Raw genomic sequence first — 27873 nt, 5'->3', positions numbered from 1 at the left:
GAGGCTGCAGGAGGAGCACACGTTCGTTCTCCAGGCACACAGGTATTGTTGGCTGAATGTTCTAAACTTGTCTGCAATGTCTGACTAAAGAATGTGTATAACTGAAGATCTGTCACTGAAAATGCTCCTGGGTTACAGGAAGAAAAAGTATTTGACTGGCAGAGCTCTCTCTCTCTCTCTCTCTCTCTCTAAGTCTGTCTGTACAAGATCCAGCTGACACCAATTCCCAAGAGAGATGGAATCAACCAGTAGGTGATCCTTGAGAGCTTTCATTGAACTTGGTTAATAATCTCATGCTAATTTGAAAGCATCCCAATAAATTTAGTATCTTTAGCATCATATTGCAGAGGATGTCCCCTTCCCAAGAGATACCATAACTATAAATTCGCAGTGTTCAGGTTTTTCTGGTCTATAGGTCATTCCCTGGTGATAACTACAGCTGGTCAGATATTATATGTCAAATGAATGATGAACTTGTCACATTTTTGGTTGGTGAATCACTCCTGACTTCTGCAAGTGTATTCATGATTTGTAAACTATTCAGAATACTCTGGATGAAATGCTCTCTGGCAGGGTATGTGTTTGCATCCTCATCACTTTGAATGTTATTCATTCCAATAAGTGTTCAAAGAATATTCATTTCTGGCAAAACTCATTGAGCTTTTGTGATTTGTGAACCTTTTAATAAATAACCAGCAGTTGCCTGAATACTTGTAACAAGTGATATAACATCATGAATCCTAACCGGCTGAAGCTGGTGCTTTTACTCAAAGCTCTGAAATACCCCAGACCCAGTTATCTTGGAGACCAGCCTCTTTAAGGTGGTACACAGGTATCAGGTAAGCTCAGCTGGGAGGATCTCAATGTTGCTGAATCTATACTAGTAGCTGAAAGCCCCAGGCTGTCACAGAGGTGTCATTTGTAAAGTCATGTGTAAAAAGCCCAAAATGGTTGAAAACTTAAAAACTGGACTGTAACAAACTGTGAATCCCAGTGAGAATTGAGCCGGGTGATATTTGGAACAAGAGAAGCTCTCAGCCAGGCTCATAGGAGTTTCCATCACTTTATACTGGCGCAGACAGTCTAGATTTCAGAGTGACGTCTGAAACCACGGGCAGTGGCTGCATAGGCGCCGACTCCGTGGGTGCTCTGGGGCTGGAGCACCCACAGGGAAAAATTAGCGGGTGCACCGCACCCACCAGCAGCCAACCCCCCCCAGCCTCCTTCTCCCCCCCAAGCATGCCGCATCCCCGGTCCCCCCCTCCCTCCCTCCCAGCGCTTCCCGACACCTAACAGCTGTTTGGTGGCGCTTAGGACTTTCCGGGAGGGCGGGGATGCGGTGCACTCAGGGGAGGAGGAGGAGGAGAAGAGGCAGGGCAAGGATGGGGACTTGGGGGAAGCGGGTGGGAAAATGTGGGGTGGGGACTTTTGGGAAGGGGTGGAATGGGGGTGGGGTCAGGGCAGTGCAGGGGTGGGGTGGGGCGGGGCGGGGGTCAAGCACTCACTGGGCAGAGGGGAAGTCGGCACCTATGATTGAATGAAGCTCCCCAGCTCAACTTTTCTGCCTGTGGCCCTGCCCATACTCCACCCCTGCTCCAGCCCAGACCCCGCCCCTCCCACTTCCTCCCTCCTCTCTTCCCTCCGGCTCTCTGCTCACCTCCTTCCAGCCAAATCCCTGAACCCAAATGAAGCAAATGATGTTTGAAAAAAACATTCCTCTGCAATTTCTTTCTAAAGAAAATGGAGCATGTTTCCACTGCATGTCAGAAGGTGAAGACTGGACATGCAGAAAGTACCTAATTAAAAGCACTAAACTTGGGAATAAAAAATGTCAGTCACAGGTTTTTTGATATACCCTGAAGTTTGTCAGAGATTTATTTGTAAAAACTTTGTAGCAAGGGCAAGTCAGCTGTCCTGCTGAATACAACGTTAACTATTATGGGATACATGACACAGTTCTTCTCTGTTTTACATTTTCTTAATCAGTGTTTCTAAGCTGATTGTATATTTTAAATGTACTCTTAAGCCTTCATAAAGTAATCATTCCAGATTACTACATATTTAACTCACTGAAACAAAAACATTATTTTAAATTAATCAGTCACAGAGGTTTAGTTCATAACAACGTTCATTGCTTTTAGAAAAAGGGACAATAATTTACTGTGTGTGATCTCCATAACAATAGACGTTTATGAAATTTCACCAATTTTAAAAAAATATATTTCCAAAGATTTTAGGCATAACAAAGGATTTTATATCTACTAAGGTATTGATTTTGCTGGAGGGCTCTCTTAAAACTAGGTTCACCAAATTGTCAGAACAGTAAAGAAAGGTGAACAAACGCGATTCCCTATCAGGAAGAAAAGGGGTGTTGTCCCTTTAAGGGTTGTCTTCCACAGGAGGTGAAGAGAGAAAGATTACAAGGAGGGACAGGACAGGAAGACTTTGGAAGCAAGTGTTTTGTACTATAGTAATTAAAATTAAAACGTGTATGTTAGAGAAGGGGGCTCTTTTGAAGGATTTATTTTAAAAAATATATGTCCGAAGATCCAAGCATTTAAAGCTAAAAATGAATACTTGGATTGTGCATCTAAAAATCTGTGCAAGAATTTTTTAGAGAAGTGATTTTATAATCTTCAGCAACACACGAAGGAATATTTTTAAAGCAAATTTTAAACTAAGGTCCTGTAGGCTAACATGTTCTGAATAAATATTACAGCAATGCACCACTGGTTTTGTCAGTAAATTCAGAAACTGACAGTATATACCTGTAAAGAACTTGATGACAACATAATTAAGCCAATGATTGTTCTTCAAAATCTCTCTTGCTCAGATTTTTGACAGGGTATTTAGGCATTCCTGCACTCAGGGTTAAAGCTTGTTTTATTTTCAAAAGGGAGTTAGGAACCTAAATGCTATTGTCTGGGCATATGTCACTACAGAATTTTTTTTAGCTTCAGTAGGAGAGACCCTTCAGAGAAGATACATTGCTCGCTAGGAGCTGTGGTACAGGGCTCTGGAGCACTATTTAAAGTGTGTTGTGGGGGCTCAGTTCTCCCCTCTCCTCCTCAGCATTTAGGCCCAGAAGCTTAACAGAGAAAATTAGTTTAAATAATAATTATGATAATTAATGTAAGTTTTAACAAGCATAATGTATTTTAATTTAGCAAAAAGAACTAGTATTAATAGTAGCAAGAAGGAATTGTTTTCGTAAGGTTTGTTTAGCTTTTGTTTAGCTCTGTGAAAACCCTTTGCTCTGCAAGAAATCTTGCTGTTGAAGTTATTTGCTGTTCTGCGGGTGAGAAAAGGAATGTACGGTGTGCTAACGGATAAGAAATAGGAGGCGCCAAATGGGCAGGATAAACAAAGGGGAACAAACATTCGAGAGACGCCGACCAAACTCTCAAGGTCATTCCGACGGCTGAAGAAGGGCAAATTAACAACCCGAACGCAAAGGCAAACACCCTCCAAACGAAAGAAAACTAAAGCCAAAACAGCAAAATAAAAACTATGCTTCAAAAACTCCCCAAACAACCCAAAATAATGTTCATTCAAAACAACCGTCACTACTTTCTAATTAACAACTCCAGCGTAACACAGCAAGGCCCCATAAACTTGCAGGGGGTCTTATTATGCTCAACAGCCCAAAATTGCAATAATCACTAAAAGCCAGACAAAAAGCACTAGCAATGATGCATCTCCGCCAGTAAATGGCACCTACCCCCCAAAAGCTTAAGAAACCAATACTGTATAATGTAGCACTCCAATTTATGCACCAGGGTGTAAAATAACAACCACTAAAAAAATTAGAGCATGTCGCTAAATGAGCAAATATACAAATAATATAAAAACATGGGTCCAAAATTCTGTTAGTTGTGCGAGGAATAAAGCTCTCTGCAACACTGCCAGCCAATAATCCACCAGCAACAACTTAAACCACGACACAAAATTCAAATTAATTTCATGAATAAATTACCAAAAAGTAAAAGAAAGGTTTCCATCCCTACTAGTCATCGTGAATTCCTTTTCAGAATGAGGAAAAGCTTTCCCTAAAACAACAGCAGCAGAACTGCTGCTAAAAAGCTTATTAGAAAGGTGGTATGTAGGTATGGAGCCCCCAAGGTTATAAACTCAAATAATGGGGGTGAATTCATAAAAAAAAATCTTTACTATAATAATGCATGCCTTAAAAATTAAACAAAAGTTACATATCCCATAGCCTCATATTTCATAGCCTCAGTCCTCAAAACAGGTAAAAAAAGTAAATTGCACCATTAAAAAGGCACTGCCAAAAGTGGTGAACCACACCAGTAAAAACTGGCCTAAAATGCTGCCCTTACTCCTGGCAGGGGTGGCAGCTTATATGGGCTCGAGGTGCTTAAGCACCAGGAATATTCAAGGCTGAGGGCTCTGCTCCACCAATATTTGGAGCTGGGTTTCTCCCCTGCCCCTGCCTCGGAGCTTCCCTGCCTGAAAGAAAACAGCCAGTGCCTCTCTCCCTTGTTTGTGCTGCTTCTGCCTAAGGCTATAGAGATCAGCTGCCGACAGCCTCTTGGAGCACCGGGGGAGGAGAAGAGGGAGAGAGGAGGAGGAAGGAGGCACACAGGTGCTTGGGAGCTCTCTCCCCCGCTTCCCCCTCCCCTCCGGCACCCAGGGGCAGCAGCAGGGGTGGGGAGGCCACACATGATGGCAACCCCCCGCCCCGGTGTGACAAACTGGGAATGTTCTTAATGTTTTCTCTGAATACTGTGTTGGTGCCTCAGTGTCCCCTCTGCAGTTCTTAAGTATCTAGGTGGTGGATCAGGGTGTGTGATTGCTACAGAGCAAGGGGCCAGTGCACCTAAATGCCTGGCACTCTGTCTCCTAGCAACTGACGGCCTGGGCCCCTCCTCTGCAAAGGTGCCAGCTGAAGGTGTTGGAGACAAAGAGGTCAGGTGACCTCCTGGCCGGGAAAGGAACTGAGCTGAGAGGAGGGGCTGGGGCTTTGGGAGTCTGGAGCTGGCTGGGGACAAGGAGTGAAGTGCAGACGGGGGGGTCTGGCTCACTGCCCCCAGAATGGACCCGGCCGAGGGGTCCGGTTCGCTGTATCTACAAGCTCTGTTTTAGACCCTGTTCCTGTCATTGAATAAACCTCTGTGTTACCAGCTGGCTGAGAGTCACGTCTGACTGCAAAGTGGGGGTGCAGGACCCTGTGGCTTCCCCAGGCCCCCGCCTGGGCAACTCGCTGTGGGAAGCGCACGGAGGTGTTGCCGGCACAGAGGGCCGAGGACAGCAACAGCGGGGGTTCGTTGCCCGGTGTGCGCTGCACTAATTAACACACCAGGGTGGAGAAGCAAAACCAGGTTTATTTGAGCCCAAATAAGGTGCAAGGGAGACATAGCAATCTCAAATCCTGCACACAGATACAAACAGCTCTCTCTCTTTATACATGATTTCAGCTAAGCATTTCCATTCCCCCCACACTCCTCATCCCCCTTACCCCCCTTCTTGCCCCTCCCGTCTATTCCCATGTACCAAATACACTAAGCAGGTTAAATCATACTTGGCAAAAACCACTTTAGCTCGTTAGTAACTCTTCTGTGAACAGTTATCTTGTTTTACTCCCTCTTTGAGCAGGCACGCTCATTATAGCAGGCCTTGTTATTACCTTCTGGTGCAGGTGTTGTAACTGAGAACCATTCTTTGTTGCCGGCCTATTAGGTCAATTAAAGTTCAAACATAAAAATGGAAGCACTTTGGTCAGACATGGAGTGACTTTAGTTCATTCAGGCCTACTACAGAAAGGCTTCATTGACACTTATGGTTTTCCACCCTCCTGAGTTACCTAGAGTCATGCCTAGTGACACCAACAGAGGGGCAGAGGATGCTGAATGCTCCAAGGAGAGACCCAGAAGGTGAAGCCGTGTGAGCTTCTTGCCCTGAACAAGTCTGCTCCAAGGGAGAGGAGGCTCCCCAGAGTCCTTCCTGGCTTTGTGAGGAGCAGTTCCAGAGCATCGCCCATGGACTCCGTGACACCTGGTACCCACCATAGGGTAGGCGAATGGGCTTTTTGGACCTGAGAGAGTCCCTAGGAGCATGTGCAGTGACTGTGGTGCAGAGTGAGTGTGCTGCGGGAGGGGGGGAGAGGAGGGGTGCCTCCCCTGGAGCTTGCTGCTGCTGGTAACGGGGTGGGGGGGGGAGTCCTCTCTGGCCCTAGCCTTGGGGCAGCCTGTCTGCATCCCAAGTTCCTTATCCCCAGCCCTGCCCCACCCCAGAGCCTGCACCCCCAGCACCCCAACCCTGAGCACCCTCCTGCACTGTGAACCCCTCATCCCCAGCCCCACCCCAGAGCCCTCACCTGAGAGGAAAAACGTGCAACTTAAATTTGGTGGTCAGTTTGGAGTATCATTGTGTTTAGCACAATACTTGATTATTTTACACCCTTTAAAGTATATAACTAGTCATATACAGGTGTTACGAAGTGGGAATGTTCTTAATGTTTTCTCTGAATACTGTGTGGGTGCCTCAGTTTCCCCTATGCATTTCTCAAGGATGGTGGGATAAGGGGGTATGATTGTTGTAGAGCCCTAGAGGGCCAGTGTGATGCCGTCTGCACATAGAATGACCGAAACCCTGTCTCCGGGCAACTGATGGCCTGGGCCACTCTCCTGCAAGCTGCCAACTGAAGGTGTTGGAGAACAAAGTGATTAGGTGGCCTCCTAATTCCTGGAAAAGAGACAAAGGCCAGAGGAAGGAGTGTCAGTGCCTGTGCGAACTTCCGGGAAGCGCATGGTGTCGAAGGGGATGCTGGGATGCTTTGGAACTACTCCATACAAAGCCAGTCAGGACTCTGGGGGAGCCTCCTCTCTCTGAGCAGACTGTCTCCAGGGCAAGACGCTTACACCTTCCTGGGTCTGATCTCGGAGGCATTCAGCATGCCCTTCCACACCATGCACTTTCCGCAGCGAGTGTGCCCAGGCAGGTCCTGGGGCAACCAGAGGTCCCTGCACCCCAACTCTGCAGTCAGACGTGACTCTCAGCCAGCCAGTAAAACAGAAGGTTTATTAGATGACAGGATCACAGTCTAAAACAGAGCTTGTAGGTACAGAGAACAGGACCCCGGAGTCAGGTCCATCTTGGAGGGTGGGGAGCCTAGACCCAAGTTCTGGGCCTCTCCCATTTCCCCAGCCAGCTCCAAACTGACACTCCCTCCTCTGGCCTTTGTGTCTCTTCTGGACAGGGAGGCCACCTGATCTCTTTGTCCCCAACACCTTCAGCTGGCACCTTGCAGGGGAAACTGAGGCACCCACACAGTATTCAGAGAAAACATTAAGAACATTCCCACTTTGTCACAACAGGTGCAACAAAATTTAATACCGTATATTGAAGCAGGCAAGTGCTGCTTCTCACTTTCCACTTTTAATTGACCCTTGTAATCTTGTGGTGCCGACGCGTTGTAGCTTCATTTTATATCGGCTTACAGGGCGAGAGCGGGGGGGGACAACCATTTTGGGCACCACCAAAAATTATACAAACCTGCCGCCTATGAGATTCCTGGCTGCCATCCGCAGCTGTGACAGGCTAAAAGCACAAATCCAGCCAGACCAAATTCTGTTTAAGCAGCAAATGCGATTAACAATTAATCCCAAATGCCTCACTAAAAATTCTAAAAAACACCCTATAGCAACACAGCAAAGCTACTTCCAGTGACTTAAACAACTGCAAAAAAACAAAACTACCTTTCAATACAAAGTAAACCAAACCATTAAGCATAGAAAAACAAAATTATACAAGCAAAAAGCCACTAATTCTAAGCTATAAAAGGACAAAAACCAGGTAATAGCTCTAAAATTAAAAAAAATAATCACACTGTAAACTTCAACTAAACAGGCCCCTATTCCATAATTAACTATCTTAGCCCACTAGTGTACCATATTAAAAAAAACCAGCAAACTCAAATGGGTTCATATTTTACAAATAAAATTGTTTTTCTAATTAGTTTGTGTTTAATTGTTCCGGGCATTGACCGGAGGTGTATACCTGCCAGTCAAAAGTCCAAGGAACATGCAAATTCCTGGACCCCAATAAAAGTTTACTTGCGCACTGCTTAATCCCATCAAAAAAGTCCCGCCAAAAACCTGCTACATGCAAAAACGTTGTTGTTCTTGGAAATATTTATAAATGTTGGGGGTTCAGAAACAGCACACGCACACTAAAGCATACAATGGTTTAATTTAACAAACGACAATAAAATCCCCAAAATATCCATGCATAACAATTCTCTGTATGGGCCTTTTGCAAAAATCATATTGCAGGCCTGGGTCAACAGCGCTTTCCCTACTGCGCTCTCTGAGGGCTGGTTTAACTCACAGCAACAGCACAGTGACAGACGGAGCGTGGGAACCAGCCTGGAATGGGCAGGGGTGGGGGGAAGCGGCTCCTAGCTCGGACAGCGGAGATGGGAGCAGGTCAGTGCCCTGTGGAGGGGAGCACCCTGACCCCCCACTGCCAAGCAGCTCCCACAACACCCCACTGACGGCAGCCGAGAGAGGGGACAGCTCAGTGCATTGGACAGGTCCCGATACTCCCCACTGCCAAACAGCCAGATGCTGAGGAAGGGGGGAGGAAACCGTCCAGCTGCGCATCTGCTGCTCTCCCAACCCCAGCTCCCCCCATCCCTGAACCCTCCCCCACCCCGAGCCTCCCCCCTGCTCGCCATGTGCTGTGTCAGGCAGGGCAGTTCCCCGGGGCTGTGTGTCCTGGAGCTGCGCTGAAGGGCCAGGCTGGGGGTGAGGGTGGGATGGAAAGATGCAGTGGGGGGAGGGGGGCTCCCCCCCAAGTTTCATATCCCCCCCCACTGGCCTATTCTCTGCTCAGCCCATAGGACTGCAGAGCTGTATCTGGCAGGGCCAATAGCAGGGCTGGGAGCCTCTGCGGCATCTTTCCATCCCTGAAACAAGCCCACTCCAGGAGGTCAGGGGGACACTCCCAAGCTCTGGGCTTAGGTCAGAAGACACCTACTGCAGATTTCATCCTGCTCTGACCCCAACTTCACATGGCAACATGTTCAATGGCAGGAATGAGCCCCTGGGACACCAGGAGACGCAGGGCTGCGCAGGCACCTTCAGGGGATGATTATCCTCACAGCGAGCCCAGCTTTGGAAGGATCAGCCTGCAAGAGCAGCGCTGCTGAAGGACCCCCTGGAATCTTTCCTGCTGTGAGAAAGAAGCCTGAGCGGCCCTGTCACTAAAAGCCATGTAGTGCAGTATAGATAAAACCCTAGTGTCTATGGATCAATGTTCTCCATCTCCGAAATGATGCAGACAAGTGTGTCCTAATTCAAGCATCCAACAAACAAAAACAAAGCAAAACAACACACCCAGTGTTCACCAGAGTTCAAAGCAGTTTCACTTTCTTCATCTTTCGTCATCACTTTGTACAAGACAAGCCAGAAGAGAGAACTCTGTTTACAGCTCTCCCCTCACTGAGACCAAGGGCACAAAACCAAAGATTACTTCATTACAGCGTAAATATGAAATGCTGCTAATTGTGTAACTAGAAACACTACTTCAGGGCAGAGAGGTGTCAAATAATTCCCGGAGACCCAAGCTTTCTATGTAAATAAAAAGCAAATCTCTAACCCTTTGCCATGCAGAGAAACCTCAGAATGTTCTTATGTTTATGTTCCATCAAAACTGAAGCTAATCAGAGAAGCCCTTGAAGTTAAGAGGTCACCATAGTTAGACATTTGTTCAAATACTTTGAGGTGAGGGGAAGGGGCAGATCCTTGCTGGAGAACAGAGAGATGAAGTTCATTTTCCCATCCCACCTCCTGATCTCCCTCACCCCCACTCTCATCCCCTCCATTCTAATAGCAGACTGCACCGTCTGGTATTGCTGAGTTGATTTTAACCTCAAAAACAATGAGGAGTCTGGTGGCACCTTAAAGTCTAACAGATTTATTTGAGCATAAGTTTCTGTGGGTAAAAAACCCACTTCTTCAGATGTTATCCCAAATGGAGTTTCCCAAACACTTCAATCCAAACTCACTGGTTTAGATAAAACAAATGTATTAACTACAAAAAGAAAAAAAATTAAGTGATTACAAGTAATGAGGCATAAAAGTCAGAATTGGTTACAAGGAAAATAAAAGGTAAAATGCAGCATCTAACTTAACAAGCTAAATGAATTAAAAACAAAGGTGAGCCAGGACCCCTCCCCCCATCCAATGTTACTCTCCTTGACATTCAGGTATTGTCGATGCTGTGAGCAGAGAGAAAGGGGAGAGTCTTTTGGGGGCATCTATTCCCCTTTCTTATTGTTTTCCCTCCTTTTTGAGAATTGTCTCCAGCTGGGGTCCAGGCGACAGTCTGTTGGGACAGGAACCTCCAGCTGTTACTTTGCCAAGATGTAAATTTCTCATTCACACCCTTTTCCTGCTGAAGAATGGCCACTGAATCAGGTGATGGTCCATTTCATTGTGTTGACACCAGGCTGAGGGGTTGGCTAGCCTTTGGTCTGTGGGGAACTGGTTTGAAGCTGTTTCCCCAGACTTGGAACATATCTTTCTCATGGAGTACGTAGGCTGGGTGCTCCGGAACTGCTCTGAATGAGGTCTCAGACAGGCCTCTTGCAGTGTGACAACCCCTCCAGGCACACACTCACTAGGGCAAGAAGCCCCCTTGGCTTCAGTGCCTCCCGGGTCTGACCTCGGAAAGTTCAGCCCCCTGTTCCATGCTGTGAGCTCCCCGCAGTGACTCCATCTGGATGGGACCCCTGGGGAAGCCTTACACCCCCCCCAAAGGGGCCATGCACCCTACCTCCGCAGCCAGCAGTGACTCTCAGCCCGTGTGTGACACAGATGGGTTATTAGTCGACGGGAACACAGCACAGAACAGAGCCTGTTAGCACAGAAATTAGGAACATTCAGAAAAGTCCATCTCGGGGGGTCCAGAGCCAGAGCTCTCCCCCCTGAGACCCAGAAGACTGACCAGCTTCCAGCAGCCCACCCTCAGTCATGTCCCATTGTCCCTCCTCCATCCTTTGTCTCTTTCCGGGGCAAACTGGTCACCTGACCTCCACCTCTCTTTGTTCTCCAACTCCTCCAGCTGGCTCTTGCAGAGGATGGGCCCCAGCCATCAGTTGCCCAGATACAGAGTGTCTGGCTATTGTCTGAGCCCAGGGAGCTAGACAGCATCACACCTGCCCTCTGGGGTCTCTGCAACAATCACACACCCTTGTCCCACCTCCTAAATACTTGTGCAACACATCAGTGAAACTAAGGCACACACAGAGTGTCCGTACAAAACATTAAGAGAATTCCCACTTTGTCAACAGTCTCGTACAGTAGAATTTTATAACTTTACATACAAAGCACAGTTATTTTACCAGGACATTAATGTTCAGCAGATTATATGTTTGTAAATGTTACCTAACAAGGCATACTTAGTACAGTATTTATCAGTTTCTTGTAAAAGGGGTCAGCACAGGGATACAGACTGTCACAGTAATGGGTATTTTCTTTGGTTTGTTTCCGAATGGCTGATTCAGAGAGTGAAGTTAGTCATTTACTGTAACTGTAGTTGGGATTTATGTGCCAACAGGTACCTGAGGCACACGTTTGTAAATAAAATAAAATAGAGACGTATCATAGAAAAAGAATGTGGGGTTAGAATGTTACTGCTGCTCAATCCTGGGGAAGTGTTTGAATTATAAAATCAACTGAGCATATAGTGCTTAATAGCAGACCCCAAACAGGAACCCTCCGAGCAAAAAGACAAAAGGATTATTGACAGGAATCCTACTCAAAGACAGGAGGAGAAATTAACGTAAGAGACAAGGCTGTTCTAGGTGCTTCTGGCTTCCCATGAAGGCCGCAGCTTCGGGTGGGTGAGTAACCAGCTGCTTATCCCTTGGGAACAACAAAAGCGCTGCATAGCGACTGACGCAAGTCCAGAGTGTGCACTCCAGCTTCTCTTCAAAGCCACAAAACACACTGACTAACATGAGAGCAGAAGCCTCAAGCGAGAGCCTCAAACTTCAGTGCTGCTCCGGTGCCCTCTGGCAGGACAGAGCTGAAACTGCCAGTGGATAACACTGACCTGGCACTTGGGTGCTGGGAAGTGACTGAACCAAGTAAGATCAGCAAAGGGAACACAGAAGAAGGGAAAAGTGAGGTGGGGAAAGGTGCTCCTTTCCTGGTGCAGTGGCAGGGGTGGTGCTGGGGGGTGGTTGTGGGGGCTATAGACACCCTAAAATTTGCCTTAGCCCCCCCGGAGTCACCCCTCCCAGCACAAAAATCACAGGTTATAGAAAAGAGTGAAGGTGGCACGGTATTGGCATTGCCACCCTTACTTCTGCGCTGCTGCTGGCAGCGGTGCTGCCTTCAGAGCTGAGCAGCTGGAGAACAGCAGTTGCTGACCTGATGCCCAGCTCGGAAGGCCGTGCTGCCACCACCATGGCTGGATTAACTCTTCTGGGGACCTGGGGCTATTAGATTTTGTGGGGCCCCCAGCCAATGGGAGCTGCAGGAGCGGAGTCAGCAGGCAAGGGCAGCGTGGGGATGGACTAGCTTCCTGGCACAGCGACGTGACTCCAGCCCGGGTGGGGCGGAACACCAGCACGCGGAGCCACCTCCCCCCAACCTGAGACAGGCAGGTCTGAAACACAGAGTCTTTAGTGGTTGCAGCCCAGGGCCCTGGGATAAGGGGGCCCCACAAAAAGATCTGCACTTTGGTCCACCCAGAGATCTTTTTGCAGGGTCCCCTTAGCCTGGGTCCCTAGGCTGCAGCCCCCGAAACCCCTGCGTTAATCAGCCCTGGCCGCCAGCAGTGGTGCAGCAGTAAGGGCGGCGTACACATCAAACAACTTTGCTCACATTAGTTGGCAGTGCTGAATGCGTCCAGCCTCCGCGATCAGTGGTTTAATGGGAGCTGTGGGATTTTTTAAAGCCTTTTGAAGGGAAATGCTTTGGTTTACAGCTGGAAGTGCTTGCATCATCCTGCGGAGCCACTTGACCACAAAGTGACGCAACTGATCCTCTGTGATGTTCCTCGCCTAAGCCAGATGAGGCTGCCTGCGTGGTTTGGCAGTAAAAAGCTACCCCTGCTGAACCACCAACCAAAAATGATCTTCAAATTTGGGGAGGTGGGGATCACTCGCAATCACCTGCCGCATAACAAGTTATTGAAAATGAAGCACCTCTGATTAAAACACTAATCTCCAGCATAAATTCTCTCAGGCAGTTACCCAGGCCAGTGAACCTGATAGCTTACTGAGAAAATACATAAGGGCAGTCAGACATTTGCATCATGTGATCAGGATTATCCACCCATCCCAGCTACATCTACTACTTGCTACTGTAATAGCAGAGATGACCATTTTTGGCAGAACTTAGTAGAGCAGTGTAGTAATTGTTACCTCAGGGGGCAAACAGTTCTGCATATACAACGAGGAGTCCTTTATTTGGGCATAAGCTTTCATGGGCTACAACCCACTTCATCAGATGCATGGAGTGGAAAATACAGGAGCAGGTATAAATACATGAAAGGATGGGGATGTTTTACCAAGTGTGAGGTCAGTCTAATGAGACAATTCAATAGACAGCAGGATACCAAGGGAGGAAAAATAACTTTTGAAGTGGTAGTGAGTGGCCCATTTCAGACAGTTGACAAGAAGGTGTGAGTAACAGTAGGGGGAAATTAGTATTGGGGCAATTAGGTTTAGGTTTTGTAATGACCCAACCACTCCCAGTCTTTATTCAGACCTTATCTGATGGTGTCCAGTTTGAAAATTAATTCCAGTTCTGCAGTTTCATGTTGGAGTCTGTTTTTTGTTGAAGAATTGCCACTTTTAGGTCTATTATTGAGTGACCGGGGAGATTGAAGTGCTCGCCTACTGGTTTCTGAATGTTATGATTCCTTATGTTAGATCTGTGTCCATTTATTCTTTTGAGCAGAGACTGTCCGGTTTGGCCAATGTACATGGCAGAGGGGCATTGCTGGCACATGATGGCATATATCACATTGTGCATATCTCTCTTTCAGTGATACACAGGAAGGTTTCAGGTAAACAAGGCCATTTGCAGCCAATTGTCCTGGTCAATGGGAGCCATCGAGTTCCTAATGCCCCATTCACGGCCCTCACCTGGTGACTACATTAGTAACACAAGTTCATATCTTATATTTCTAACTTCAGATATAAGAATGATACATGCGTATGAACAGGATGAACACTCGTAGTAGAGTATAAGCTTTCTAATGATACCATACAGGGGGTATTTAGTGTAAAGCATATTCCAGTGATGTCATATTCAAAAGCATGCACCTCTACCCCGATATAACGTGACCCGATATAACACGAATTCTGATCTAACGCGGTAAAGCAGTGCTCCAGGGGGGCGGGGCTGCACACTGTAGTGGATCAAAGCAAGTTCAATATAACGCGGTTTCACCTATAACGCGGTAAGATTTTTTGGCTCCTGAGAACGGCGTTATATCGAGGTAGAGGTGTATGTTCATAAAGCATATGGAGTGCAACGTCACAACTACAAATGGTCAAAACTTTTCTGACGGACTTGACAGATCAGCACCTTCCACGGGAACGTGTGAGTTTAGTTGAAAGGTCTCTCTTCTCCTGCTGGGTTGCTGTGTCTAGGGAATACATTGAAACAACGAGGAGTCCGGTGCTTATGCCCAAATAAATCTGTTAGTTTTTAAGGTGCCACCGGACTCCTCATTGTTTTTGTGGATACAGACTAACACGGCTACCCCCGATACTGGGGAACACATTGTGTTTCAGGGACACCAAAACAACAGCCTGGGCAGCTGGAACATTTTGGAATTTCCAAAACAAAATGTATCAGACTTTTAATCCCATTGGGGCTTTTGGTCCTGATTCAGGACAGAACATCTTTCAAAATCTCAAAGTTTGAATAGGCTGGAAATTCTGTTTCCTGGTCAAATAACAAAACCATCCCAGCTCCCCCTGTGCTACTCACCTACCGGATACTGTGACCATTTCCTGTAGTGTCGGCAGGACTACAGGATTCATTGTGTGAAATGCACAGGCACAGAATTAAATGTTTTAAGAATATGACAAATTGCCATTAGTGATTCAAAAAGGTCAGGGTCCAAATCACTCTTGCCCTGCACTTAGTGTAGTCACTTACACCAGTGCAAGGTGGGTGTGAAACACGACCATTCTGACTGGCAGCATTTCACACCCACTCTCAGCTCATTTTGCTCTGGTGTCTCAGCAGTGTGCAGAGCTGCAGTGAATCTGGTCCCTTGTCCTCACCTTCCAGGCCCTGCTTGTTCTCTTCCTGCCTACGTCTCTCCTCACACTGTCTCCCAGTCCCCTCTTCTCACGGCTTCCTTCGGTTCCTAACTGCTTGGATCCTGACTCTCCCCTGCCTGGTGCTTGTGTCATTTTTGACACCTGTGCAAAAATCAGTTTAAAATGTTACCAGACCAGAGCGGAAGCATTTCATACTCACTTTGTAGGGCTGTCAGCGACGACAATGGGCGTAAAGCAGTGGAGAATCAGGCCATGGTCTTCTACCCCAGTTTGCGTTACCCTGTCCAACCATCTCCTTCTCTCCCCCTTCAGCTTTCTCCTTTAAACCCACTTCTTCCAGCAACTCTGCCCTGGCTGAGCTCACCAACAATTTCCCTTCACTATTGCCCAGTGTTCTGTGTTTACACTAGACAGTGAGATCACTGAACTCCCCAAGTCATGTCAGTAGCATCAAATGATGCACAGAAGAGTGAAACTAGCCCTTCTGCCAGATTTCTACACAGACTCATTACTGTTGGGAATCAGTTTCTGGGCCCTCAGTACATTGCACCTGAGTGTGTGTCAGGAATTGACACAGATCCATGCTCACAAACTCACACTTCCAATACGATGAACCAAACTCACCTGGTCAGAGAGGTGTGATGTCCGCAGCCAAGGAGAAGCATTTGAATTTGCCCCCTGGAGGATGTCAGTGTAACACGAGTTATTTCTTGCAGGTGAGACGCAGAGGAAAGTGTTTGGACGTTAAACCATGGCCGGGTCAGCTGACACCATTGTGATGCCGGCTCTGGGCCGCCCGTTCCAGCTGGGGATGCTGTACGACTGCCGCAGCGACTCCCTCATCCCAGGTAATTCCCCAGCTGTAGCCCTGAACTCAGGAGTGAGAGGAGGGAAGGGTCACAGTCCGAACCCCTTCATACCTGAGAATGAGCCAAGTGTGCTGTGAGCGGCCTGGTTACGGGTATTATGGAAATGGCCCTGCACATTCCCCAGGGTCCGGGCTGAAGTAACTGGATGGGGCAGGAGATACGTGCGTTGGGGAACCTGCTGCCATTCGTTCTAGGTCAGTGGTTCTCCCCTTCTTTGTGTCTGTCATAGTTTACCCTCCCCCAGCTCCCACCACACAAGTACATACACCAGTAAAAGAAAATCAACATGTAGCTCTCACTGCAGATTACAAACAGTGAGGCCTTGATTCAAACAGAGTCAACGATCCATTGTAATAAGAGCAAAAGCAAACCTGCGACTGTGGTCCGTGCTTACAATCAAATGTGCACCCCACCCCCGCCTCGTAGCAAGCGGGTTAATGTACAGATGGCAGAGACCTCGTATAATGCTTCGCAGCTTCCCAGAAATCCATCAGAATGCACAGCACCGCCTAGAGTCAAATACACAGCACCATCCAGAATGTAAGATCAACCCAGGATCTACCCCGCCCCTTCCCAGAGACCACACCCCTTCCCCGAGGCCCCACCCCACTCACTCCATTCCCCCCCTCCCTCCGTCGCTCGCTCTCCCAAAGGGCTGGGGTGCAGACTCTGGGCTGGGGCCAAGGGGTTTGGAGTGGTCGGGGGAGCACTCCAGGCTGAGCCTGGGGCAGAAGGTTGGGGAGCAGGAGTGAGGGGTGCAGGCTCTGGGAGGGAGTTTGGGTGCAGGAGGGGCTCCAAGCTGGGGCCGTGTTGGGATGCAGGAGAGAGTGGCGGGTGCAGGCTCTGGGAGGGAGTTTGGGACCGGGGCAGGGGCTTGGGGTGCAGGAGGGAGTGTGACGTTCAGGCTTTGGCTGGGAGATGCTTACCACAGGCAGCTCCATGCTGGCGGTGCAGCGGGGCTCAGGCAGGTTAGTGACCACTGATCAAGAGTCAAATGAACAGTGCTTTCTGAGGACCTGATATGTCTGGAGGAATCAGCGTTGCTCATTATTCGTTGCTGTGGGTAAAATGTGCACAGTGAGGCTTTTTCTCCTAAAGCTTCTCATGCCTCCCAGTTTGAGAACCTCCGTTCTAGGTCTGGTAGAACTAAAACACATCTGGTAAATGGGGGGGAGGGGGGTAGCACCTTTTATGGACACCCAGCCAGTCAGTTAGCTATAAAAATCCTTCTTATCAGTGGGATTCTACTTGCTTTGCCTGTAAGGGATTAAGAAATCTCACTGAAATGCTTAGGTAGAAGGAACTGAGTTGGCACCTGGCCAAAAGAGCCAACAGGAAGACTAGAAACTTTTAAAATTGGAAAAAAAACTTCCCTTCTGGGTCTGTGTTCTCTCAGCTGGAGAGCCAGAGCCAGCAGGTCTGCTACAAGGAGCTTGGTCCAGGTATGAAAATTCCTCATTATTCATACCTAGAATTATTCATTTGGAACTACAGATCTGTAAGTAGCACAGGAAATGTTTAGCTAGATGGGATCAGGTTTATCTCTTTATTTTGTGCTTGTGGATTTCTCTGTGCTGAACACAGGTGCTTTTCTTTTCTTTTGTACGCTGGACCCCCAGGGAGCCATTTCTGATGTTTAACCCTTTTCAGTTGCTCTTTAAAATCTAGCAACAGCCTGATTTCCCAGATGAGCTGTCTTTCTTTTTTTTAAATAAAAATTACCCTTTTTAAGAACATGGTTGGATTCCTGTATCTTAGGAGGTAAATAGGCCTGTGCACATGTTACTCAGTTAGCTTCTAAGAGGGACAAAGCGTTCCAGGTTCAGCTGGTGGCAACAGCTGATTTCTTTTTCTCTTTCCTTTCTCGGCTCTTCCCCGGAGGAGGGTGAAAGAGCTTGAGGGTGCTCTACAGCAGCAGTTCTCAACCTTTCTCTTTTGGAGGGCCCCCCAACACTCTATAAAAACTCCATGGCCCACATGGGGCCCTGGGCAATTTCTCTGCTTGCTACCCCCTAACGCCCGCCCTGCACACAAAAGCCAGGGCGGGCGATAGGGGGTAGCAAGCAGAGCTTGCCCAGGCCCCATGCCACAGGGGGTCCCGTGCAGCTACACTGCTCAGGCTTCAGCCCTGGGAGGTGGGGATCAGGGCCCTGGGCTTCAGCCCCATGTGGTGGGGTTCAGCTTTCTGCCCTGAGCCCTAGTAATTCTGGCCCTGCTTGGAGGCCCCCCTGAAACCTGCTCGAGGCCCTGTAGGGAAGCCCGGCCCCCGGGTTGAGAACAGCTGTCCTACAGGAAGGAATTCCCAAATGCAGCTTCCTAGGCTCTCAAAAGGGTTTTTGCATTTGGCTGGTGGCAGCACTATGCCCCAAGGCCAGCGGGATCTGTAACCTTGGGAGTTTACTACAGGCCTGGAGTGGCAAGTATTATTTTTTTAAAAGTCTTTGTGGGCCCCCACCTTCTGCACTCAAAGTGCTTGAGTAGGGAATTAGCATTAACAACATCTCATATTCCTGATTACATGAAACTATCCGCTGCCCAGCTGGGAAGGTTTATTTTCTCCTGATCTTTTCTCAGGGTGACTGCTCTCTTACATCTCCACCCACCAACCAATAAAGTCTAAACATGGAGCACATGACTTATGAGGAGAGGCTGAGGGAACTGGGACTGTTTAATCTGCAAAAAGAAGAATAAGGATTTGATAGCTGCTTTCACTAGCTGAAATGGGGTTCCAAAGAGGATGGAGCTCGGCTGTTCTTAGTGGTGGCAAATGACAGAACAAGGAGTCTCAAGTTGCAGTGAGGGAGGTTTAGGCTGGATTTTAGGAAACACTATTTCACTGGGAGGGTGGTGAAGCACTGGAATGGGTTACCTAGGGAGGTGGTGGAATCTCCTTCCTTAGAGGTTTTTAAGGCCCGGCTTGACAAAGCCCTGGCTGGGATGATTTAGTTGGGGATTGGTCCTGCTTTGAGCAGGGGGTTGGACTAGATACCTCCTGAGGTCGCGTCCAACCCTGATATTCTAGGATTCTATGATATCACAGGCTAGTAAATTTCACCTCATTACCCCTGTATTGAGCCCAGGAACTTGTATCTGACTAAAGTCAGTTTGTGTTTGACTCTGATACTAGGCTGCCACTTTCTCCCTGACCCTTATCCATCCCCCCCCCGTCACCCAGAGGAGCTCTCCCACCCGACGTGCACCGCTGGAACCTCCAGCCAGGCGCTGGCTCTGCCCTATGCCAGGCCATGTGCCGGCCTCCTCCCTAGTTCCTCGCAGGCTGAGCTGTTAGCAGAGCTCCCTTTGGCACGACAGGGGTCACTAGTGCAGCTGAGCAAACATCCAGCATCTCTGCTCCCACGTGGAACTGCAGTCACAGCCCCTGGGTGGCTCCCACTCCACATGGACCCAAGAGTTCAGCTTGGCACTTAGGGCCGTTCCCTAACCACTGAGTTTCAGCCAGTGCACAGAACCAGCCCGGCCAGAGAGCAAACTCCTCCCTTAGTGCGCACACAGCATGTGCTTTGCTCAGGGCCCGACTGAAATGCAGAACAAACATGTGCTGCATTCGCAGGCTATTTGCACTAATAGAGCAGTGATGTAAAGTCCCTGCAAAAGGAAGTTTCCCCTTTGCCAGGAATTAATTTCTGCTCATTGTGTAATTTCTGGCTTTCTGGCTAAGGTCACGTGAAGTGCTGTGAAGAGACAGTTGTGTCAAACTCTGTTTTCCATTTCATTGGTTTCAGTCAGGAATAATTCTAGTGACTTCAGTTTGCACTGGGGTGAGCAAGAGCAGAATATGGCCCAGTAGCATAGTCAGGGTGAAGCTAACTTTCCATGACAGGCCTGATTTCTTACCCCCTCCCCCTTATCTAAATACACCGCCAACAGTTTAGCTAGAGAAGCCATTTGCCTCCTTCCACAGAAACTTGTCTCTGTGGGCTGCGGTCCCTGTGCGGTGGAACTGCCTTGGTCCTTCTAACTTTCAGGCCTGGGATTTGGGCTTGAATGTGGTTGATGAAGTCACTAGAAACTCAGCAGAGGCCATAAGGTGCACACAGCACAGCTACAGGCCTTAGCAAGTCAGTAACATCCTTGTGTAGCAAGTGGATCTGGGTGAACTAAGCATGCGCTGGTAGCCAGGACCCCACGTTCTGTCCTACCCCTGCTATATCATTTTAAATATACTTTGCACTATAGAAATGTTATTAAGTTAGGTCTCAAAGAGCCCTATGAACAAGTAAATGTCATCTCAACATTACAGCCAGACCAAGTGACTTTGAGAGGTTACGTAATTTATCCAGAGTCCCACTGAAAATCAGCATCAGAACAGTAATGAGAATGGAGCGTGGAGATGGCAGAATGAGCCAGAAGTCAAGCGGGGCAGGTCAGGCAGAGACAGATTGAGCCAGGAGGAGACTGAGACGTGACCTAGAAGGGGAAAGGAAAGGAACCAGGAGCTGTGAGGGGGGGACACTGTCACGGAGCAGACTGGAGACAGGGCACAAGACAGTGACGAGGGTAGCAGGGGTCAGCCCTGGTGGGGGAGAGAGGCAGAAGGACCCTGAGTCTCTAGGGTCCTTACCCCCGAGTGTTATGGCAGATAGCTTCCCACCGGGGGCGCTACAGTGCAATGATGTACTGGAACTTCGAGAACCCGACCTTCAGGGAGCTTGTGGGGAAAGCACAGTAAATGTCGAGGGCTGAACAGAGCCTGAAGGTTGCGCTATTTGGCTGTCTCCCTCTTTATATTTGATCCCTGGACACAGGCTCCAGGGGCCAGATTTTTTAAAGGATGCACCAGGCTTCTGAGAATCCCACTAGGCACCTTTGTGTCACTTTATGCATCTTTAAACACCTTTAAAAATCTGGCCCTACGTTTCTTTGCTGATGGCAAATAGCTGCAAATCCGCTGGAAGATGTGTCCCTCTTCCCCTCTGTGGCCAGTCAGATCTGCAGAAGTGCTGAGCACTCACAGCTGCAACTGGAGTCACTGGGAGCTGCACTCGAATATGTAAAGTGCTATAAACCTGCTAAAAGCTCTGAAAATAGTCAGGCTCTGGGTTTCTCAAGTTGGGCACTCAAATGAGTGGATGTTTTTGACAATTTTGTCCTTACTCTCTGTGCCTCAGTTCCTCCTATGTAAAATAGGGATATAAACACCTCTCTGCCTCCCAGGGTGTTGTGGAGAAAAGTGTATTAGTGTTGTGGAAGCACTTTGTGATGTGGCACGCTTGCCCCACACTGGTTCAGCAGGGGTTAATCCCACTCTGTGGGCTGAGGAGACCAGGCCGCCTTGGCCCTGCTGGGCCTGCTCTGGCTGGAACCCAGGTACAAAAGGGACCTGAAGAGGGAGGATGCATGTTGCTGGCTCCAGCCCGGGAGCTGCCAAATTGCCAGATTGCAGAAGCCAAACTCGCCGAGACCCAGGCAGACTCCAGGCTGCCAGAGGGTGCCCAAGAGAGGTCGGAGTCCCTGGAACAGCCCAAACTGAGGAATCCAGAGGCCCCAGAGACACCCAGACCACCACACGAAGAGACAGGGCAGAAAGTAGCTCAGGGGGACCAGCCATAGAGCAAAGTGACATCCGTGGGTTTCAGCCGGATCCCTGCTGACTCAGTGGCGAATACACTCGCACAGGCAGGGCCCTGGGCAGGGACCCAGTGGATTAGGGAGGGCCTGGGTCCTTCTACCCCGGCCCCCATCAACCCCTAGGTGGTGACCCACTTTCCCCACTGGCCATTAGGCCAGACAGCCCTGAGGAGAGGGCAGCCATATTAACTCCAGCCCTTAGGCTGCACAGCCCTGCGAGCAGGGGCTATCACATTGACTTCAGACACTAGGCCACTCCACCCCGAGGCCAAGGGTGGACGGGACGTGCTGGCCCCATGACATACATATGGTGATGGTCACCCAGGAGGAAATTAACAGTTCTGTATTCAGTGCAGGCTTTGAATGGTGACAGTGAATGAGGCCTAGGGCCGCACATTGAATGTGTGGTATAAAAAGAAATATTGGACATCACCATTCCGGTGAGAACCATTCCAGCTGTGCACTGAACGAGGAGTTCTATGGAAAAGACACTATTTGAACACGTAATTAAAGACTGTGCCAGAATGCGTACACACAAGATGGCTCAATTAAGGCTGGGTGGAAACCTTAATTATGACATTTCCTTACTTTTGTCTGCTTGGCTTTGCAACCTTCACTTTCCTAATGTAAAAGGTTTTTTTTTAAAAAAAAATTAAGAGTATAGATATTGAACTGGAGAAGGAGCTAGTCCAATCTGTTATATGCTTTGGGATCCACATGTATAATAAGAGCACATACGTGTAACATTCTCATTATCGGCTGCTGAAACTGCCCTAAGTGCAGCAGGCTACAATAAAAATGTCATTTTAATCATAACTTTGCGGAGTCAGGGTTGTGTGTTTATGTTAGACTTTTAAACATATGTTAATCTATTTTTCGTCTCACACACAGACACAAGAAGTGAAGCGTGTTACCAGATCAGACACTTTGTTCAGGCGCATCCAGCTCTTATTTCAATGTTAGACAATGTCTTGCAGTTACAGAACTGAAAGGTTTCTTACCCTCTCTGCCATTTACCATGTGTCTGTCTGTACTATTCTAGGCATCACTTTATGGGACCTGGAGACACTTCGAAATCATGTAGATGCAGAACCACAGCCCAAGACTGACTATCAGATTATTGCATCTGACACCACTTACGACAAGGCATCTGCCCTCAATGTCACAGCATCGCTGAAGGCCAGTTTCCTGTCTGGCCTGGTGGAGGTGAATGGATCCGCAGAATATTTAAGTGATACCAAGACATCAAAACATCAAGCCCGTGTTTCTCTCCGGTACTCAACTACAACACAGTTTAAGCAGCTGAGTATGAGCCATTTAGGGCTCCCTAATATTTCTTACCCTGATGTGTTTGACCAAGGCACGGCCACCCACGTGGTCACGGCTGTACTATACGGGGCGCAGGCTGTTTTTGTCTTTGATCAGGATGTTTCTTCATCTGAGAACGTACAAGACATACACGGAAACCTCCATGTTATCATTAAAAAGATACCCCTGATTTCCATCGAAAGGAAAGGAGATCTCAAAATGGATGACACAGAAAAAGCACAAGCTGAAAAACTTAGTTGTAAGTTTTATGGTGATTTTGCTCTGGAGAACAATCCAGCTACTTACCAAGATGCCATGAAAATTTATTCCACCCTCCCAAAGCTGCTGGGTGACAGTGGGGAGAAGGCCGTACCCGTGAGAGTCTGGCTGTACCCGCTGACCAAGCTGGAGTCCAAAGCTGCTCAGCTGGTGCGTGAGATCAGCACAGAACTCATCTTTGATGTTCAAACTGCTCTGGAGCAACTAACAGAATTAGACATGCGATGTAATGACGCAGTGAAGAAATCAAATGCCACAAAGTTCCCTGAAATCAGGAGCAAAATCCAGGAATTCAAGGATCTGTGTAAACAACACAGAGAAACTTTCCAGAAACAGCTAGCAAGTATCTTACCCTCCATCCGTGGAGGTGGAAAAGAGGAAGGGGCCCTGGTGGACATTTTATCTCGTAAAAAACAGTCACCGTTCAACACTCAGAAACTCAATGAATTTCTGGATACAAAGGAGCGAGAGATGAATTATGTGAATTCCTACCTTAAGGCCCTAATGGATGTAGAAGTGGTGTCCTCTCAGAGTGCACTAGATGAAATAGTACTCGACACTGGGCTTGATTTCATCGTCTCATTTACATTCACCTCATTAAATGAAGAGGAGCCGTATTTATCAGATTTAAAACAATGGCTTCAGACCCAGTCTATGGAGGAAACTCATGATCCTGCCTCAGCCAGTTCTGTCGCTGAGAAACCAAAATCCAAAGAGTGGTTTGAGGAAAAAGAAATGTATAAAAAAGCTCGAAAATCTGTGAAATCCCTTTCAAATTTTGCCAGTGTCAACAAATCTAATGGGAAGACTCGGTTCATTGTGGCCTCTGTTCCAGACAAGGACAATCCAGGCACTGCCATTTACCTGTATGAGGATGGAGAGCTGATCAGCACCAACTTCGAGCCTCCATCAAAGCCTCTTCCTGCCCTGATTGATGGAATCAGACATGACCGTGTGCAGCTCACGTTTAACCCAGCAGCCTATGGCAGGGCTGAGATATCCGGCTATCGGGCAGAGTACAGAATTGTAGGGCAGGAGAACTGGACAGCTGTGAATGTAAATAACACACAAGAGACATTCACAGTGACAGGGCTCCGTGCAAACACCGAGTACCAGTTCCAATACGCTGCAGTGAGCAAACCAGGGCTCAGCGAGAGCAGCGACGTGAGTGATCCTGTGAAGACCCTTCTCCCTCCTACCAGCCCTCCTGGGAAGCCTGTAGCAACTGCTGTAGATTCATCTACCATCACCCTCAGCTGGGAGAGTCCAAGTGTCACTGGAGATGGAGTCAGTATAAGCGAGTATTTGGTGGAATATAAAGAGAAGACAGGAGATACGAGTCAGGAGGGGAAAGGCAAATGGCTGGAACAAAGGACAGGAAAGAGAACCGAGTTCTGTACCATTGATGAACTGCATCCTGAGACGCCGTACAGATTCCGGTGTCGGCTGTGTGTGCAGATGGGGCTGTGAGTGACCCAAGTGAAGAGATTTGGCTCTCAACGCTAAAAGGTAAACATTTAAATATATTTGCATTCCCCAACACACAGGACTCTGAGGCCCTTGTTTCAGGTACAACTGTCATTGGGAGAATACTGAGCCATCTCAGGCTCATAATGTACAAATGAGTTGAGAATCAAACAATTTATTGGTGTCAGAGTAGCAGCCGTGTTAGTCTGTATCCGCAAAAAGAACAGGAGGACTTGTGGCACCTTAGAGACTAACACATTTATTTGAGCATGAGCTTTTGTGGACTACAGCTCACTTCTTTATGCTCAAATAAAGTTGTTAGTCTCTAAGATGCCACAAGTACTCCTGTTCTTTTTGCAAACAATTTATTGCTATTTAATAACTGATTTGTTGTAATGCATACAGAACCCAACCACTGGGTCCAATAATGGGCCAAACCCGGCAACAGGCTTTTGTAGGTGACAAATCTGAGGAATTGTCACAGATTGAGGTGTCACTAGAGGAGGTTTTGGAATTAATTGATAAACTCAACATTAACAAGTCACCGGGACCAGATGGCATTCACCTAACAGTTCTGAAAGAACTCAAATGTGAAGTTGCGGAACTATTAACTAAGGTTTGTAACCTGTCCTTTAAATCGGCTTCAGTACCCAATGACTGGAAGATAGCTAATGTAATGCCAATATTTAAAAAGGGCTCTAGAGGTGATCCAGGCAATTACAGACTGGTAAGTCTAACGTCGGTACCGGGCAAATTAGTTGAAACAATAGTAAAGAATAAAATTGTCAGACACATAGAAGAACATAAATTGTTGGGCAAAAGTCAACATGGTTTCTGTAAAGGGAAATCGTGTCTAACTAATCTATTAGAGTTCTTTGAAGGGGTCAACAAACATGTGGACAAGGGGGATCCAGTGGACATAGTGTACTTAGATTTCCAGAAAGCCTTTGACAAGGTCCCTCACCAAAGGCTCTTATGTAAATTAAGTTGTCATGGGATAAAAGGGAAGGTACTTTCATGGCTATGAACTGGTTAAAAGATAGGGAATCCTAGAATATCAGGGTTGGAAGGTCATCTAGTCCAATCTGCTACTCAATCCCCAGACAGATTTTTACCCCAGTTCCTTAAATGCGCCCCTCAAGGATTGAACTCACAACCTTGGGTTTAGTAGGCCAATGCTCAAACCACTGAGCTATTACTCCCCACAAAGAGTAGGAATAAATGGTAAATTCTCAGAATGGAGAGGGGTAACTAGTGGTGTTCGCCAAGGGTCAGTCCTAGGACCAATCCTATTCAATTTATTCATAAATGATCTGGAGGAAGGGGTAAACAGTGAGGTGGCAAAGTTTTCAGGTGATACTAAACTGCTCAAGATATTTAAGACCAAAGCAGTCCGTGAAGAACCTCAAAAAGATCTCACAAAACTAAGTGTTTGGGCAACAAAATCATAGATCATAGAATCTCAGGGTTGGAAGGGACCTCAGGAGGTCATCTAGTCCAACCCCCTGCTCAAAGCAGGCAAATGAAATTTAATGTGGATAAATGTAAAGTAATGCACATTGGAAAAAATAACCCCAACTATACATACAACATGATGGGGGCTAATTTAGCTACAACTAATCAGGAAAAAGATCTTGGAGTCATTGTGGATAGTTCTCTGAAGATGTCCACGCAGTGTGCAGCGGCAGTCAAAAAACCAAACAGGATGTTAGGAATCATTTAAAAGGGGATAGAGAATAAGATGGAGAATATCTTATTGCCCATATATAAATCCATGGTACGCCCACATATCGGATACTGTGTACAGATATGGTCTCCTCATCTCAAAAAAGATATACTGGCACTAGAAAAGGTTCAGAGAAGGGCAACTAAAATGATTAGGGACTTGGAGAGGGTGCCATATGAGGAGAGATTAAAGAGGCTAGGACTCTTCAGCTTGGAAAAGAGGAGACTAAGGGAGAATATGATAGAGGTCTATAAAATCATGAATGGTGTGAAGAAAGTGATTTTACTTGTTATTCCCATAATATAAGAACTAGGGGCCACCAAATGAAATTAATGGGCAGCAGGTTTAAAACAAATAAAAGGAAGTTCTTCTTCACGCAGCGCACAGTCAACCTATGGAACTCCTTACCTGAGGAGTTTGTGAAGGCTAGGACTATAACAATGTTTAAAAGGGGACTGGATAAATTCATGGTGGTTAAGTCCATTAATGGTTATTAGCCAGGATGGGTAAGGAATGGCGTCCCTAGACTCTGTTTGTCAGAGGGAGGATCGCTTGATCATTGCCTGTTAGGTTCACTCCCTCTGGGGCACCTGGCATTGGCCACTGTCGGTAGACAGGATACTGGACTGGATGGACCTTTGGTCTGACCCAGTACGACCATTCTTATGTTCTTAATAGGGCCCCATTGTGCTGGGCACTGTAAAAATTATATGACTGCCAGGTCTGGTCAAGTTAAGGTTCCAATCTGGTTTCTGTGAAGTTTCATTCTTCTAAGTGCTCTAAAATCAGCATGGTTACTCGGATTGCTTTGTAATTTGTTGTGCCTCAAGGGGTGCTGGCTAGGGTCAGTGATCCAAATTTGGGGTCATTTGACCAAGGGATTCACAAGATGCAACACCTCCTCATTGTCCCCCTGATTTTCTAGAGGTTGACATGTTCTATCCACATGGTTTTGCCCAGACCTGGGGATCAAGCCACGGCTCTGATCCTGGTGAAAGGGTCTCACTCACTTGAGAGTAACCCCCAGAGAGTAAACGGCACCCCATGCTCTTTGGGGGAGCAAAATTTGGAACATTATTAGGTAAATAATATTGTTTGTTAACTAAGTTGATCATACTCAGCACATGTGGACAGAGGAGCCAAGAGGGTCTGTAGGTGGAAAGCTTTCACTCTGGCTAGACAGGTCTCTGCAGATATGACAATTTCCTGCAAGATCACTGAAACCGAATTTGGGTTCTTTGAGCAGGAGAGTCCTGAGATCCAGCCCCCTGAAAACACAGCTGTTCTTAAAGTTCACAGATTCGATCAACTACTTTGTGCACATGTGGCTTCTAAAATGCTAATGGCTGCATGGACAG

The 27873-nt window shown here is 47.5% G+C and overlaps 1 protein-coding gene across 1 annotated transcript; it reads left to right on the top strand.

The window, feature by feature from the left end:
* LOC120394280 (stonustoxin subunit alpha-like) lies at window positions 1-24792 on the top strand. Its single transcript, XM_039518527.1, has 3 exons — window positions 1-42; window positions 15994-16125; window positions 22778-24792. Exons 2-3 carry the CDS (start codon window positions 16029-16031, stop codon window positions 24790-24792), a joined length of 2112 nt encoding a protein of 703 aa, XP_039374461.1. The 5' UTR covers window positions 1-42; window positions 15994-16028.
* Window positions 24793-27873: the final 3081 nt, after the last annotated feature.

Source organism: Mauremys reevesii, unplaced genomic scaffold (genome assembly GCF_016161935.1).
Source record: "Mauremys reevesii isolate NIE-2019 unplaced genomic scaffold, ASM1616193v1 Contig47, whole genome shotgun sequence".
In the NCBI taxonomy this organism is placed as follows: Eukaryota; Metazoa; Chordata; order Testudines; family Geoemydidae; genus Mauremys; species Mauremys reevesii.
Note: the sequence above shows the minus strand (reverse complement) of the source record. Positions and strands in the feature narration are given on the sequence as shown.

Coding starts and splice junctions, on each gene's coding strand:
- LOC120394280 (XM_039518527.1), top strand. CDS start 16,029: ATGGCCGGGTCAGCTGACACCATTGTGATGCCGGCTCTGGGCCGCCCG. Junction 16,126..22,777: donor CAGCGACTCCCTCATCCCAG/GTAATTCCCCAG, acceptor GTACTATTCTAG/GCATCACTTTATGGGACCTG.